Source organism: Dysidea avara, chromosome 11, assembly GCF_963678975.1.
Source record: "Dysidea avara chromosome 11, odDysAvar1.4, whole genome shotgun sequence".
NCBI lineage: Eukaryota > Metazoa > Porifera > Demospongiae > Dictyoceratida > Dysideidae > Dysidea > Dysidea avara.
The window spans coordinates 10,848,917-10,866,093 of record NC_089282.1 but is presented as its reverse complement, the minus strand read 5'-3'; the positions used below and the strand labels follow the sequence as shown (position 1 = coordinate 10,866,093).

The 17,177-nt window shown below is 38.9% G+C and overlaps 2 protein-coding genes across 3 annotated transcripts in view; one reads left to right on the top strand and one right to left on the bottom strand.

Annotated features, from left to right (window-relative positions):
* Positions 1–17,177, bottom strand: part of LOC136237997 (uncharacterized) — a 294,291-nt gene that overhangs the window by 65,058 nt on the left and 212,056 nt on the right. The gene's annotated exons all lie outside the window — the stretch shown is intronic.
* LOC136237993 (ATP-dependent translocase ABCB1-like) overlaps positions 1–17,177 on the top strand; it is a 67,657-nt gene that overhangs the window by 36,241 nt on the left and 14,239 nt on the right. For both annotated transcript variants that reach the window (XM_066028292.1, XM_066028293.1), the window contains exons 10-18: positions 49–174; positions 223–597; positions 3,352–3,513; positions 3,563–3,685; positions 3,737–3,874; positions 3,922–4,098; positions 16,360–16,443; positions 16,497–16,706; positions 16,753–16,853. In XM_066028292.1, coding sequence (XP_065884364.1) covers positions 49–174; positions 223–597; positions 3,352–3,513; positions 3,563–3,685; positions 3,737–3,874; positions 3,922–4,098; positions 16,360–16,443; positions 16,497–16,706; positions 16,753–16,853 — 1,496 coding nt within the window. The remainder of the gene's footprint in view (positions 1–48; positions 175–222; positions 598–3,351; positions 3,514–3,562; positions 3,686–3,736; positions 3,875–3,921; positions 4,099–16,359; positions 16,444–16,496; positions 16,707–16,752; positions 16,854–17,177) is intronic.

Below are 17,177 nucleotides of genomic sequence, written 5' to 3'. Positions count from 1 at the left end.
CTTAGGTGAATGAGAATATACATTAATAATATTAACATGTCTATACAGGTATTAGATGGACTGGATTTGAATATTCAGTCAGGCCAAACTGTTGCATTAGTAGGAGCTAGTGGTAGTGGTAAGAGTACCATTATCCAACTACTTCAAAGGTTTTATGATATCAATTCTGGAGAAGTAAGATTAGTAGAATGTGTAACTGTAATGTCACATCATACTCAATAGATATTGATTGGAGGTCATGATGTACGTGAGCTTAATTTGCAGTGGTTGAGACAGAGCATTGGAGTTGTCAGTCAGGAGCCAGTAATGTTTGGTGGTACAATAGCCGAGAACATTTCTTATGGTAAGGAAGATGCCACTCAGGAAGAAATAGAGAAGGCAGCTAAGGCAGCAAATGCTCACTTATTCATCACTGAACTTCCTGATGGTTATGATACATTAGTTGGAGAAAGGGGTACTCAGTTATCAGGGGGACAGAAACAACGTGTGGCCATTGCTAGAGCTCTTATAAGAGATCCTAAGATACTACTATTGGATGAGGCCACTTCTGCTCTGGACACTGAAAGTGAAGCAATAGTGCAGAATGCACTGAATAAGGTACGACACATGTGGTTTGTTTGCAATCAAATGAGTTGCCATAAAAGTTACTTTTAAAGAAATGAGAATGTGTTCTATTTCCAGTGGCAAGAGCATCATACCCAGAGAGCTTCAGGGAACACCCTTTGGATTTAAGAACTTCAGGCCCCTGTCCCTAGATGCTTATTTAAGGTCTCTATATAAGCATCTAGGGACAGGGGCATAAAATGTTTAACTTTCTATTTCTTTGGATATTCTTACTTATTTTGGGTTGAGCTACACTGAGTCACATTAAATCATACTGTGCAGCATAATCATCAGTAGATATGCTATAGCTACCTACATACAGTCATACAATTTGCTAGTAAGGGTTAAACAACAATAGCAATAGCTCACAGATTATCATCTATTAAACAAGTAGATCTAACCATGCAAAATGGATAGGCTGTTAAAAAGGGCAAAGTGAAGGTAACAAAAAGAGCTGATATCTGGAGTGTCCAGGAATGAATGTTAATACAACTAGCTATAATTTTTAGATATTGGATCCTTATCACTAACTTGTGTTCTACGTACATTCAGTCTTGCTGCATTCCCAGTAAATTCTTTTTAACTCTAATTGGCCTAGTAATTTGACTGTCATATTATTAAATAGTCAGTATGGAGAGAAAAAGCGTTAACCTTAATTGGCAAGATTGAATGTAGAACACGAGTCAAATGACAAATAACTTTGTCAGTTAGTTGTGTCAATATCCTTTCTTGGCTACTCCAGATATCAGCTCTGTTGGTTACCAGTTACTTTTACTCACCTGTAGAGGGATTCAACTACATAAAAATTTAAAGTTTGTTAATGTTATAAGTCACTGTGTAGAGAATTCAGATACAAGCAATTCACCCTGTAGAGAGTTCAACTATATACAAACAACTCACCCTGTAGACAGTTCAGCTACATTACAAGTCACGATTCAGCTATGTTAAAAGTCATTCAGTAGAGGATTGAGCTTCAAACGAGTCAACCTGTAAAGAACTCGTGTGATAATTTTACAGGACATATTTTCAAAATTTAATCAACATTACTATACACTACATTAGTAAAAATCTGCTTTCTTCTTCAATCCTGTAGTAAAGAAAAAAAGACAAGTAAAAACACAAGTCCCAATGTGGGATATAAATCAATACCGAACAGCCAAGTTTGAAAAAAGGTGTAGCCTCCAAAAAAGCCATGGTGAAAAAAAAGGTGAAATCCAAGGTAGCGGCCAAGAAATGGCTGTGATGGTAGGTTAAGGTTTATTATCAACAATTCAGTTGCCAAATCCTAGTAAAACTTGGAGGCGGCAATACCAAGTGTTGTTATGAAACTTTCCATTAACCAACCATCCTTGGCCGCCATTTTGGCTGTTTTGGACTAGATTTTAACACCACACAAAAACAGCAAAGCTGTGAAAAAATGGTGTGGCCTTTAAAAAAAGTCTGGGTGAAAATAGCTGTGAAATCAGGTGGCAGCCAAGAAATGAATCCAGTGATAAATTTTAATAATGCACACAGCCATTATTAAAATTTATTAGCATTAATGTTATTGCAGCCATTTCTTGGCCACCACCTTTGATTTCACAACTTTTTTTCACCCAGGCTTTTTTAAGGTCACACTATTTTTTTCACAGCTTGACTGTTTTGTGTGGATTTCACTTTTTTGTACTTAATAAGGCCCAAAAACTTGACTTTGGGGTTTTTTTTTACTCATATTCTTCTTTTCTATACAGACACAATGATAATTATTGAAGACAGACTTATAATTTTATTGTATTGCATGATTTACTTCAATATTTGATAATATTATTGTAATACTCTAATAGAGTGCACATTTTTTTGAGGACACTTCTAATAGAACATACATATGTAAAATGTTCTAGAACAATCCAGTACTTCTATTGGTAGATCTATAAAATTACAAACGTTTATCAGATTTAAACTAGAATTTTCATTTATAAAGCAGAAATTAAGTGAGGTGATGAGCCAAGATGGTTCAGTAATTAAGGATGCAAGTGTTAGGTATGGAGGTCCCTGGTTCGAACTCTGGTAAGTCCTTTTTTGACATTTTTGTTCACCTTTTTTATATTGTGGTGACTGCTCTATTAGAGTATCTCAATCACACAATTTTACACTTGTTTGGGTTTTGCTTTATAACTTCTAGGTGTAACTCTATTGCTATTCAAACTATCAAAAGGCACTGCTATGATGATTAGCCTATGTACACACCAATTTTCAAGTTATTTCCATACTCGGTTTACCCTGTAGCCATGACAAAAGTTTGATTTTTTTTTACATGAATAAACAATAATAACTCTTTGGATATTCATTATATTCACTAGGTATGTGAGATCAAAGCAATCGAATTACACATTTACACTTTATAGCAATTGTTGCAAAGTGCATGAAAATAAATCGTATGCCCCGTATGGCGTAAGAAGAATAAAATCTAAATTTTGAATGCCCATGTCTCACAAATGGCTGTTGTAAATTAAATCAAATTTGCTGTGTGGCCTACCCTACCTGGCAGACAGCTATAATACAAAAATGATGTGCTTTGGAGAAGGGACCATGGAGCTACGTATATATGAACACCTGAAAAAAACTGTATTCTTTTTCTTCCTGTCAATATACTCACGGTGTGGCGCACCAGCTTTATTGGCTGCACGACACACTACTGTGTGTCTTGACCATTAAAATTATTACTTAACATGTTCTATACATTATAGTTTTACTTGGTTACTATTATAGGCTAGTATGGGCCGAACAACAATAGTAATAGCTCACAGATTATCAACTATCAAGCAAGTGAATTGCATAGCTGTAGTGGACAAAGGAAAAATTATGGAAATTGGTACACAACAAGAATTATTAGCTCTGCAAGGCATGTTCTTCAAGCTAATAGCAGCTCAGGTATAATACCTGAAATCACCTTATTATTTTATGTGATTGACTCCCTTAGTTGTATTCTCAAACTAACCGTGGTGATGAGGTAGTTAAAACTAAAATACCTGCTGATGATTATTTTGCTGCAAAGCATTTATCCTTTTCAGACTTGGACAGTGATGGTGATGATGATGATGAGGTATGACTTACAATTCATAATACCTAGAGTGTCTACTATGTGTGTTTGTAGCATGAAGAAAACAAAGAAATGTTGCATATTGTGACAATGTCACAGAGGCTATATTTATGTTTGGCAATAATCAGCAGTATTCTAGAAGGCACTCTGTTTTGTATAGATACATATCTGTTTGTTGCCATTCCACTGAAGGTATGTGGGTACATGTATAGTCACATGATTGTTTTAAAGTTGTCCAGGCATATCTTGATTCAAGCACAGCAGAAAAAAATTCTCGTTTAGCATTAATAGTAATACCATTATTTGGTATGCTTATGGGAATAACAATGTTTACAAGGGTATACTGTTATGGCAACAATGGTGCTATACTGATATCTAGATTAAGAACATCATCACTGAAAGCTATGTTAAGACAGGTACATATGTGTGTAGTGCGTAAATTGTGTAGAGTGCACCCTCACTAATCTGATTAGCTCTGTATTTGTAAATTTTGTGACATTAGTGAACTCGTATTACTCTAACATGCATTAGTGTACATACACTAAATTAAAATGGTAGTGCTCTGTTGAATAGTCATTTACTATTCAGGTTGCAAATGTTTAGGTTACTGGAGTTTGCATTAGTGGGAATGCGCTGTACAGTGGTATATGTAATAGTTGTAACATGGGCATGAGTGAAGGCTTTGCCTGATATGTATGCCCGACTGTCCCGTGTTACAACTAATATGCAACACTTATCAGGCTGATAGCCTGTACAGGGCAATCGATCACCCAAGCCAATACTCTACTACAGCCACTGGATATATTATATATACATACCTAAAATTTTCGATTATGGGTCAGCAGCTAGTACATTCTGGTTACATTCGGTTACGATGAACAAACTTATCCTAGAGATATCACAGAGAATTACGGTTACACAAGTTTAGACTACAACAAGTTTGATACTGAAATTTGATTGGCTGAAAACGTGGTCTCTAAATCTCATAGAGCCACGGTCATGTCCAATAGAGACCACGCTCTGAGGCGATACGAAACACGATAATTACACGCCTGTAACATTGGCAACGCATGGGCGTTTAAATGGCTAGTAACAGCCGTACTGAATTAGAGGGTGGTGTAATGGGCTTGTTTGTACTAATCAACACTACATTACTTGCTTACAAGCAGCTGTCAGGGCACAACAACAGCAACAATGAGTTGTAGTCCAGTCGCTGAGTCCAGTACTTCGATACATAGCACGCGCCTGTAACATTGGCAATGCATGGGCGTTTAAACGGGTAGCAATAGCCACGCTGAGGTCCCGCCATGTAGGGAGGTGTAGAGGGCTTGTTTCTAGTAATTAGCCATACATTTCCCATTTACAAGCAGCTGTCAACTCAAGGTACAATAACGAGTTGTAGTCTAAATAAGTTAGACGTCAAGAACCACTGGGTTCTTGACGTCTAACTATTATTTAGTCAGTGCTATTGAATCATTTCTGGAAAAATTACAGATTCACTATTGGCCTAGATAGGTAAGCTTGCTTGTAGAGTGGTTACATACACTGAGTTTTGTAATGATTTGGACAGTTTTATAATTACACCTGTGCATTATAATCATATATGATTCCTGCACAGTACACAATATAGTGATAAAATAAGAGTGGTAGCTTCGTGATGGGGCGTATCCATATTCGAAAACATGCGGAAACGATCGGTGAATAAGCACTAGTTCTCACCTTAGCCAAACATTTTCAACCCATTGCTAGTCTTTGTATTCTTTTGTGTTATTTTATCAGGTACGCCTCATAGTATGGCGAGGATAACAAAACACTCTCCGTCTGAGTGGTTTTCATGGCGAAATCCAAGTCATGCATCCTAATCACATGAGTATTAATTGATCCCCACAATCAATTTTGGCCTCAACGTCTATATAATCACTGCTCAGTTGTAGCCTGCATGGCTACATTTTGTATGTAATAATAAAGATCTAGGTGGACTAATAGCAATAGAGTACGGAGACCATGCACACCTCTTATCAATCTAGCTATTTGCTTAACAGTAAACAAAAATACCTCACCCTTTATTGGTCTAGCTAGCTGCACACCCCTTGGTTGACTGGCAATTTACTCTAATACAACAGTCACTCTAATACAACAGTCATGTGTGATATTCTAATAGAACAGTCACAAGTTACACTGTAGCTAGCTGAGCTACAACAAAAAACTAAACGAACTAGTATTTTAAAAATTGTTAAGGGTGCTCGCTGATATTTGAAGCCGTTTAAGTGCCAGCCCAGAAACCACATGCAGCTGTTGCATCGCAATTGGCATTACTACACATACTTGTAGTATCCGTGTTAAGCGCCCGTGTTTTGCACCAGAGAACACAAGGAAGAGAAGCATGTTTTTTACTTTAAAATCATCACTGAAGTGTTAGCAAATGATTGTCTGATGGATCAAGAGTTACACTAGCAATAAATTAGTCTAAAAGTAAGTGTTATTTAAGGTGACAAGTGTGAACGCATGTTTCGTAGCGAACATGCGTTCGTGCCTTGTTTTCTCGAGTGATAGGGTATGCTGGTAGTTTGTATTGTAGTTGTAAGCTGCTTATGCAGGGGACTATGTTACCAGCTGGAATCACAAGGCATTACAAGCTGCTGATGATGGCGTGCCTAAACTTATCCAAGAACGACTTGCTGGAGACTCCAGGCGTAGCAAGAAGCTTTCCATGTGTGAAGAAGAGAAAACAGTACTTCTTTGTGTTTAGAACAGCATTTATGACATGTTATTTTGAAAAGTTGGTGATTGTGGTTAATAGGAATTTGTGTGGTTATTATATCAATAATGTTGGGCGCACGCAATCTTTGCACATGTTTACTAAAAATAAAACTAGTTTTTCAGTGATAACTGTAAAAGCTTCAAATTTTGCATGGAGATAGGCAGATAAATTCTGTACAGGACTATGAAAAGATTTTTCAGTAGCACTATGGCTTCGCAAGTAATGGCGATGGAAATGCAAGGGTTTGGTTAGTGAAACACACTTTCAGCGCTTACTTATTATCAATGTAAGCTATGGATTAATACTTTTCATAGATATGTGAGTTGTAGCCTTAAGTATATTTAGTGCGATTTCCAGCGCTCTAGTGGTAAAGGTGAAGAACTAGTTTCGATTTAAGCGCTCTGAAAAGAATCTCACATAGCTATAGAATGGTAAGGGCTAGCGAAATTGTTTTGTCTGTGTTGAAGAGAAAGGGAACCACTACCAATATAAGTACCATATGGATTCATTTTACACGTTGTGTGTTTATAAGTCAAATATCCGCGAGCACCCTTAATTTAAAAATGAAGTAGGGATCTATGCAATAAAAAGTAGTGAAACAAGAAATGAATGATGGTATTACAGCATAAGAAAGTCCCTACTTTGGCACATTAGCTATAACAATTATTTTGTTCAATGCCATAGTAGGGACTTCCTACCGAGCTATGTTGTAATACCATCATTCGTCTCTTGTTTCACTACTTTTATTGCACAGATCCCTACTTCATTTTTAAATTAACAATTTTTAAAATACTAGTATATATATACATATATAAATGCTGTACTCCCAAGACTCCCAACCTGTATGCTAATTAAAACCCACCATTAAATATATTTAGTGTTGTATAAAAGTACACAGCTAGCTCTATGTAGACAGTGTATAATTGAACAAAATTTCTTAACACTAATAGTAACCTAAAATCTGTTAAATGTATAAACCTTTCAGTATTCAGAGTATGTCAATGTATATACAAGTTAAGGAAAAATTTGAAATTTTAAGTTCGATTAGGGATCATAGAAAAAAAAAAGTAGGGAAACACCCAGACCAAGACTGAATTAGGGATTAAATGTTAACTAGTATATCTGCAGGTGTAGCTGACCTCCTTTGTTTCCCTACTTTTTTTTTCTATGATCCCTAATCGAACTTAAAGTTTCAAATTTTTCCTTAACTGGTTTGTTTACTTTTTTTGCAACATTATTATGACTGGTGAACCCACGCATGGCGCCAGAATTAATGTTTTTGTCTGAACGCGCATCCCAGCTATCAAAAACTGCTTCGAAAGTGCAGTGCATGGCCATTACGCTTCACTTCAGCTATGTTCAACCCGTTACACAGCGTTACAAACGAAGAACAGTGTTAGAATTGCCTCTGCAATCAGTCCAGTCACCACGGAAAATACGGATGATTCCCGTTTTATAAAAAGAAACATACTGTAGGAAAACCATGCATAGCGCTACCACAAATCGACACCTTGGGCTGGTCAGCAAAAAGAAATGGGACACAAAAGAGGACAAAGGTGAGCCCATGATGCGTACATTGTATGTACTGCGGTATGCCAAAAGGCACGTCTCGGGACGAAGCGATGTCGAACAGTGAAAAAATCAAGCCCATAGCCTTAGCCATTATCGAGTTACGCTTGCCTGAAGGCATCGGGCAGGCAGGCAGGAGTTAGTCAGTAGAAAATTCCATTGAATAATTTTTTAAAAATTTTGTAACAATTTATTGGAAGCCTTTAGGGTCGTATTGAAGGCACTTTTGGGCTTGGTTATACCTAACCAATACTGCCAAGGTGCCAGGATGGAGTTGTGAAGTTGGTTTTTGGGTGAATGGTTTGGCTAGGAAAACCCAAATCTCCATCATCCCTAATATACAGTACTACTGTACTGTATGATACACCACTTTCACACCTCATTTCAAAGGGAAGAGAAGGTGTATAAGTGGAAAATAGCACTGCTATCAGTGCTCAGGAATGCATTAAATGAGAAATGGAGGTAGTATATACAAGTTATATCCCTCCTAGGAGTGATATAACTTGTATATACTACTTCCCTATTCTCATTAATACATTCCAAGCATTCTCAGAAATCATCCGATTTCTTTGATGAAACTGTGTGGTCTCCTCTGCTTTAATATAGTGACACTTCACAGGATCGATAGTGGGTTTTAGTTTTGTAAAGTGAGCCAAAGCATAGATCATGGACTTGGGGAAGAAGATAGTTCGTTGTTTTACTGAATGAAGAAGACGAGTAATAGGTTAGTTTTGCTGTTTTGATTGCATTGACGACATGCATTGATGTGGCAATGTCCAGACACTGGGCGTAGTGCTTAATTGATTTGGCCATTAGTGCTAACATATTCTCTAGTTTAGTTTATTGTTTATTCATGGCTAGTAAAGTAAGTACTTTAGTGCACTTGAATCATCTTTATATTGCTATTTTGACACCTGGCGTGATGTCACACATGCGCATAGTGACTGGGCGTGGCACTTAATTGACTAGGCCATTATAGCGCTGTAAACATATTCACTGCTTCAGTTTATTCATGGCTAGTATAGTAAGTACTTTATAGCACTTAAGCTTCATCATGAGCTGTTCAGCTCACATTTGGGCTTCCTGTGTTAATTGCATACCCACAATCGATCTGCATGCTTGTGTCAATACACTTATGTTCAGCCTCTCAGCAGTGCCTTGTCATTGCTCTTACAACGTTATCCACAATCAAAATTCACATGGTCCCATATATATAAATACACTTGCGTATGTAACACTTTCACACCTCAGATCAAAGGAGCCACCCGGGCTACATTTCGTATGTAGCCCAGCTAGCCGGGCTTACTTCTCAACATTGTTTCACTACTGAATCCTTGCAGAAGAGTTTTACAAACCATCGCTACAGCTATACCACAAATCCAACATAAACAAAAATAGTCATTTGACAAATTGTCAGGTCAAAATTACAAGGAAGTAGTCTATAGTGTTTATAGTGAAACATCGAGACAAAAATGATTGTACTATTATAGAAGGACGCATATATGTCAATGTCCTTGAAAATAAAGCATTCCTGCAGTTTCCCACACTTGCAGGTGAGTCACCCAAGTGGAATATATTAGTTGTAACATGGGCACTTGTGATTTGCCTGAAATATACGCACTTGCACTCAAGCTGCACTCACACTCGGGCTGCACTCGTATATTGAAATCCTTCTTGGTATAAAAGGTATTGATTGAAGCTTTTAAGTTAAAGATATATTATCAAATGTACGGTAGTACTGTTTAAGTAGGGATCACCTAAAAGTGATGCGTGCCACCAATATTGCCGCCTTTAAAAATCATCCTAGAGAAACATTATGCGATGTTACGAACGTCAGTTCAACACTGAGCGGCAACCACAACAACACGAGGTAAGTTCACGTGTGCCAAACTGTCTTACTCTGAACATTGCACACCATGACACCTCCCCCCTTAAAAAGGAGGGCAGTTACAAACTTTAAATAAAATTACATCGTCAATGAAAAAGATCCTACAAGCCTAATTATAAACTCACAAAATAAAAATGTCAAACTATATAATACATACTAACAGTCAGTGTTCACATCAAACTCTGGACAAGGCATCAGCAATAACGTTTTCTTTGCCTCTAATGTGACGGATGTCTACATTGTACTGCTGCAACTTTAGATTGCAACGCAACAATTGCTGGTTTTTGTCCTTCATTTTATTGATGAACACAATAGGGTTATGGTCTGTATACACCATTATTGGCATCACTGTAGGATTCAAATACACATCAAAGTGGTTCAGAGCTAACATAATACCTAGAGTTTCCTTCTCAATAGTGGAGTATCTCTTTTGATGCTCGTCAAACTTCTTCGAAAAATAACTAACACAATGATCAATACCATGTTCATCTTCCTGCTTCAAAACTGCACCAGCACCTATATCGCTTGCATCAACAAACAGCTTGAACTGTCGTGTAAAATCAGGTGCAACTAGAACTGGAACTGACAATAGCAGTGATTTCACACGTTGAAAAGCTGACTGGCATGCTGGGGTCCACAAGTAAGGTTGCTGTTTCTTCAATAAATTAGTTAGCGGAGCAACGATCACAGAGAAATTGTGGCAGAACTTTCTGTAGTACCCAGCCATACCCAAAAACCTCATTAGCTCTCTTTTGTTACTGGGTACAGGAAAACAAGTAACTGCCTCCACCTTTGCCATTACAAGAGAAATCTTTCTCTGGCCTACAACACGTCCCAAAAATGTTAACAGACAGTGTCCAAACTCACTTTTGGCCAAGTTAATGGTAAGGCTTGCCTGTGACAGTCTACTGAAAAGTTGATGAAGGAGGTCCACGTGGTGCTCCCAGGACGAACTGTAGATTACGACATTGTCAATGTATCCCTCACAACCAACAAGATCACCCGTTAACTGTTGTGTTAGGCATTGAAAAGTGGTGGGAGCGTTCTTCATACCAAAAGGCTTGGTATAATCCTGTGGGAGTAACAAACGCTGACAGCCTTTGAGCATGAGAGGTGAGTGGGACCTGCCAATACCCTTTCAACAGATCCAGCTTACTGACAAACTTTACGCAACCAATTTTCTCTATGCAGTCATTGATTCTAGGAATCGAAAATGAATCTGTTTTGGTCACAGAGTTCAACTTACGAAAATCTGTGCAGAATCGGTAGCTGCCATCCGGTTTTGGAACTAATATACAACACGGTGAACTCCATTCACTGCTACTTGGTTCAATGATATCGTGTTCTAACATGTACTTAGACTATGGTACAGCTCATTTAGAGGGTTACTAAATCACTTAGTCACCTGACATGCTCATTTAGTCACCTACACATGTTCATTTAGTAACCCGCTCTCAAGCAATTTTGTACGTGAAAAATAATTATAACACAAAAGGTGCACTGGAGTACTTGATAATACTGTAATACAATTCTTCTCCGTGTTCTGTGAATAATTCTGGACAAATAGTAGACTAAGCGGCGTATCTACTGTAGCTCTAGCCGTTACTCTGGTTACAGGTCAAATAATTATTTTTGTGGGCGCTGTAAGGACTTTAGGAAGAAACCGTTCTGCCATTCTACGTTGCTCTTTCACCCCACCCTAATGCTCTGGCTATAAAGGTATGTACTTTAAACCATAGTCTAAATAAGTTAGACACCGCGACCAACGGGAACTAAACGATTTAGTAACCCCTCTGGCCCTTAGTAGCGCCCTCGCTGCGCTCGGGACGCTACAGCCTCAGGCCATTGGGGTTACTAAATTGCTTAGTTCCCTTGGTCTTGGTGTCTAACTATTATTTAATTTCATTCTCCATATACTGCGCTCTCAGTGGGTTCACCTGATATGGATGCTGTTTACAAGGCTTTGCATCTCCCACATCTACGTCATGTTGTATAGCATTAGTCTTCTTGGGAACATCAGTAAAAAGCTCTGGAAACTCATAAATAAGGTTTGCCATACTGTCTCTCTCCTCCACTGAGAGATGACCAAGTTTACTGTGTAAACTGGCTAACACATCCAAATTCTTCAGCCTGACATCTCCTCCCACCAATTCTGCATTTATCACGGAGTCATCTTTCAAATCTACCACATTGGCCACTGGCACTATTGATGGTGAGGGAGAGTTGTAATGGTATTCTTTGAGGATATTAATGTGACAAAACCTTCACTGTTTACGACGATCTGGCATGTAAACGACGTAATCTACCTCATTAAGCTTCTTCTCTATCACATATGGGCCACAGTACCTTGCCTGTAGTAGGTAGTGATGAATGGGTAGGAGGACTAACACCTTGTTCCCTGGTTTAAAAGTTCTTGACCGTGCACGCTTGTCATACCACCGCTTCATACGACCTTGGGCAACCTTCAAATTTGTCTGGGCTAGTCATGCTGCCGTAGATAATCTGTCATGAAGATCAGATACATGATCTAATATGTTCGAGTGAATGTCTTCGGCCAACCATGTTTCCTTTAGTAACTTCAATGGTCCTCGGACTACTCTTCCAAATACAAGCTTGAAGGGACTAAACCCTAATGATTCTTGTATAGATTCACGGACAGCAAATGGTAGTAAGTTTACTCCTTCATCCCACTCCTTCTCTTCTTTCAAACAGTACGTTCTCATCATATTCTTGAGGGTCTGGTGAACTCGTTCCAAGGCTCCTTGTGACTCCGGGTAGTAAGCACTAGACTTAAACTGCTTGATGCCCAGCTGGTGCATGACCTGCTGGAACAAACCAGACATAAAGTTTGACCCTTGATCGGATTGGATTGACCTTGGAAGACCCACCATTGTAAAAAACTTGATGAGGGCACTTACTAGTTTCTTGGCCTTGATGTTTCTCAGGGGAATAGCTTCAGGGAATCTAGTTGAGGCACACATTATTGTAAGCAGATATTGGTTACCTGCTTTAGTACGTGGTAGGGGCCATACACAATCTACATTCACTCGGCTGAATGGTTCTTCTACCACAGGAATTGGCTTCAGAGGTGCAACTTGTACACTCTGGTTTGGTTTCCCAACGACTTGACATTCATGGCAAGATTTACAAAACTGCTTCACATCTTTCTTAATACCTGGCCAGTAGAAGTGATTCAGTATGCGTTGATAAGTCTTATTTATTCCCAGGTGACCTGCCATGGATGTGTCATGAGCCAACTTCAATACATCAGCTCGGCAGTTAGGGGGAACCACAATCTGGTACGACACTTTCCACTTCTCACTCGATGGCACCATTGGAGGTCTCCATTTACGCATCAGGATCCCTGCCTTCTGAAAATAACATACTGGCTGGTCCCGTGCTTCTTCCTCAGTCAATGCATCCTGAATAAGTGCTGCCAATTCTGGGTCAGACTGTTGGTCCTTAATCAGTTGCTCCCGTGTCAGTGCCGGACTCCCCTCTAAATGTTGTGGCAAAATATCCCCCTCTCTGGATACCTGTCCATTTAGGTTGGGAGTGTTTACTTCTATGGGAACATTACCACATGAAGTTTCATTATTGTCTGCTCTGACTGTCAGTCTCTGCTTCGTTTTCTTCCGTGTCATGGCTCTTGTTACTGCACATGATGGGAAGACACTTGGTACTTGGTGTTCAATTTCCTCTTGTACTGAGCTCAATTGTGGGTTGTATGAAACACAAGGGTTAACCATGACTTTGTCCCCAGCTAGATCATTTCCAAGCAATAATGATATGCCAGGCACTGGTAGGGACGGTCTAACACCGACCATCACAGGACCACAAACTAACTCAGTTGTTAATTGAACGATGTGAAGGGGAACACTTATTACCTCTACTCCAACACCTTGAAGTAAGACATAGCTGCCAGTGTAGATACTTCCCAATAAAGGTAATACTCCTTCAAGAAGAGGTAATTGACTAGCTCCAGTGTCCCTCAATACACGAACAGGTTTCACACTACTTTCCTCACCAACCAGAGACACCAATCCATCAGAGATAAGAGGTCTATACTCATCGTTACTTTCCACAGATGGACCATCAGTGCTTTTACTTTGAACTGTTCTCGACTTTTGGACTACCAAATCAGCCTTGCTCTTACTTTTCTCCTTTTTCTTTAGTGCCCAACATTCGGACATGACATGGCCCTTCCTCTTACAATAATAACATGTAGGGACAGATTGCCGTCTTGATGAGTCACTGATGTCACTGTTTTGAAGGTTGTGCTTTGCTGGTGGCAGCATATTCTGAGACCTAGGTATACCCTTCTGTGCATCGTCTCTTAAAAACACTTTGCGATGAGTAAGGGAATAGTCATCTGCAAAAGTAGCCGCTCTCTCTGAAGCATGTCCACTTTTTGCTAATCCAGATACGTTTTCACCTCTGGTGGCAAGCAACTTTTAACTTCCTCAATTAAAAGCAATTCTCCCAACTTCCCATATTCTCCATTAATGTTCTGTGAGGCACACCACCTATCGAAAAGCCTTTCTTTAACACGGGCAAACTCAACATATGTTTGCTTAATTCTCCTCCTTGACACTGGTACGAAAATTTTGTCGGTATGCTTCTGGTACCAACTCATAAGCTTTTAGTACTGCCTCCTTGACCAACTGGTATTTGGAGCTCTGCTCCACAGGCAATGCCAAGTAAATCTCATGTGCCTTTCCCACAAAAACACTTTGTAACACACATCCTCTGGCCATTTTAAACTACTGGCAAAGTGCATAAAATATTTATCGACCTCTGTTTCTTGAAAAGGAGGTACAAACCATACATGCTTTCCAACATCAAAGGGAGTTTCTGAAGGCTCACTTGTACGACCCTTAGCAGTAATCAACTCTAACTCCTTAGCTTTGTATTCAAGTGCTAACTCCTTCTCCCTTATTTCCAACTACTTCAGTTTCAATTCCATAGCCCTGTCCTTCTCTTGATATTCTAATCGCTTTAGCTCTAGCCCTTGCTCTCCACTAACACTGGTCCCTTCTAGTGCCTCTTCAGGTAGTATTTCCTCATCAACTAAATATGCTAAAACTACCTTCTTGATTTCTCCTTTCGTATGTGACGAGTTTACTGCCAACTTAAAGTGTTGGCTCACTTCTAACAACTAAGTTTTCTTCAATTTTCTGAACTCCTCAATCTGTGGTTCCTCCAAAAAACTTGTTAATTCAAAAAACATTGTTAATGTAGATAAAATGAACAAATGAGGGAATCCAGTGTTTAAAATGTGATGTTCCAATTAATGCCTGCTTCACACAATAGTTCTTGTACTACAAATAATGTTCTAGAGAGACAAACAAACACAGAGAACAACACAGATCAGCCTTAAAACACAAAAGTCACCTTCACGTGTACCATTAACCTGGTACCAAGGAATTCAGGGCTGGCGGCCTGGGCTATAACCCAACAACCGCGATAAAAATATCAGCTGGTTAATTCACAATCGGTGACAAGGCCATCTCTCTTTGTTCTGTCTCCTGGACAAGCCCCCAAAATCTGTTACGAACATCAGTTCAACACTGAGCGGGTGACCACAACAACACAAGGTAAGCTCACGTGCACCAAACTGTCTTACTCTGAACATCGCACACCATATGATAGCAACAAAATCATCTTTGCAGAAAAGCGTTAGTCCATCTAGCATGAAATACAGCATTGAAAGCAAGAAAACATATACCGGTTACCAGATATTTTTTTTAAAATTGAATTTAGTCTGTCTCACTGCCTGCCTCACTGCCTGCCTGACCACATTCGCAAGCCTAGAGGCCAAATTAAGCAGCGCATGGCCACCATTTTACGCCACAATAACAAACCGACCAGTAGAATGTGCCTTTTGGGATTCTGATGAGTGTAGGCCCTCTGCGTCTTATTTTTTCTTTTAACTTCAGTCAGGCTGATTGTCTTCTTCTTCATCCAATGAAACTATATTGAGGCACTAATTTTCCACATCAACATGTTCTTTCAGCAGCATATTTAGACACCATAGAATTATTTCAGAGCTGAATTTCAGAAGCGCTTCAGTCCTACTATAAGAGGTATACTAGCTACAACTTCGCGATTGGGATCCTAGCTGTTTGCGGTAGGTTCACGACCATGCACACCCATCAATATATTTTATCACATATTTACTTAGTAGACCCTCGACACTTATTTATTCATGCCTCTGTTTAACCAAAGTGGAAATGACTGTTAAGGGATACTTTGGGACCATCACCAAGTGTCCAGAATATACAAGTGTCCTCATTTTCAAATCTCCTGATTAACAGGTTCCACTGTAGATTGAAATACACCCCTGTAGCTAGCATGCATTATACACACTTATCCAATTTTGTATTCTGTCAGAATTTGTATTTTTTAACTCTTAATATTTCATGGAAATCTTATTAATCTTAACATCTTCATGATAAGGAAATTGGATGGTTTGATCTAAAGTACAATTGGACTGGAGCTCTTGTCTCTAGACTAAGTGTTGACACTTCTCTAATAGAAAATGTAAGCCAGTATACACAAGTAGTTGTGGTATTTGTTATCCCATTACTTTACAGCTAGTGGGAACTCAACTTGGCATGATGATAGCAGTAACAGCAGATTTTGTTGTTGTTGCAATTTTAACCTTTATCTACCTGGACCCCTCAGCTGCATCACTAATTATGACAGCATTATTACCACTGGCAACTGTTCCTATTATTGTGAAGACAATGCTGTCTGTCAAAACTTTTAATAATGTTAAACTTGCAATAGAAGAGTCCAACCATGTAATGTATTGCATCTTTACATGTTTACCATGATTATCCTTTTCAGGTCATGTTTGAATCAATTGTACATATTCATACAGTAAAATCTTTTAGTTTACAGAAAACTCTCATCCAGATCTTTGCAAACCATCTTACTTCCAAAAACAGGTAAATTTGTTTACTTACTGCATGACAGAATGTGTAATGAATACATTATGTGTATTGCCATTTATCCTCTATATAATGTAGATATACCACTTTGACACCTCAGATCAAAGGAGACCACAGGGTTATTTATCACATATTGCCCTGACCACAACTGCCTTTGATGCTGAGGCAACTACAAAGCATCAGTTTGATGCTGAGGCAACTACAAAGCATCAGTTCCCTTGATTATTTATATAGAACTGCTTAAAGTTTTGCATTGTGGGTTTGAGTTAAACATGTTGCTTTAGTTAGGGGCATTGTTGCAGTGGCATAGCTACGCCTCGT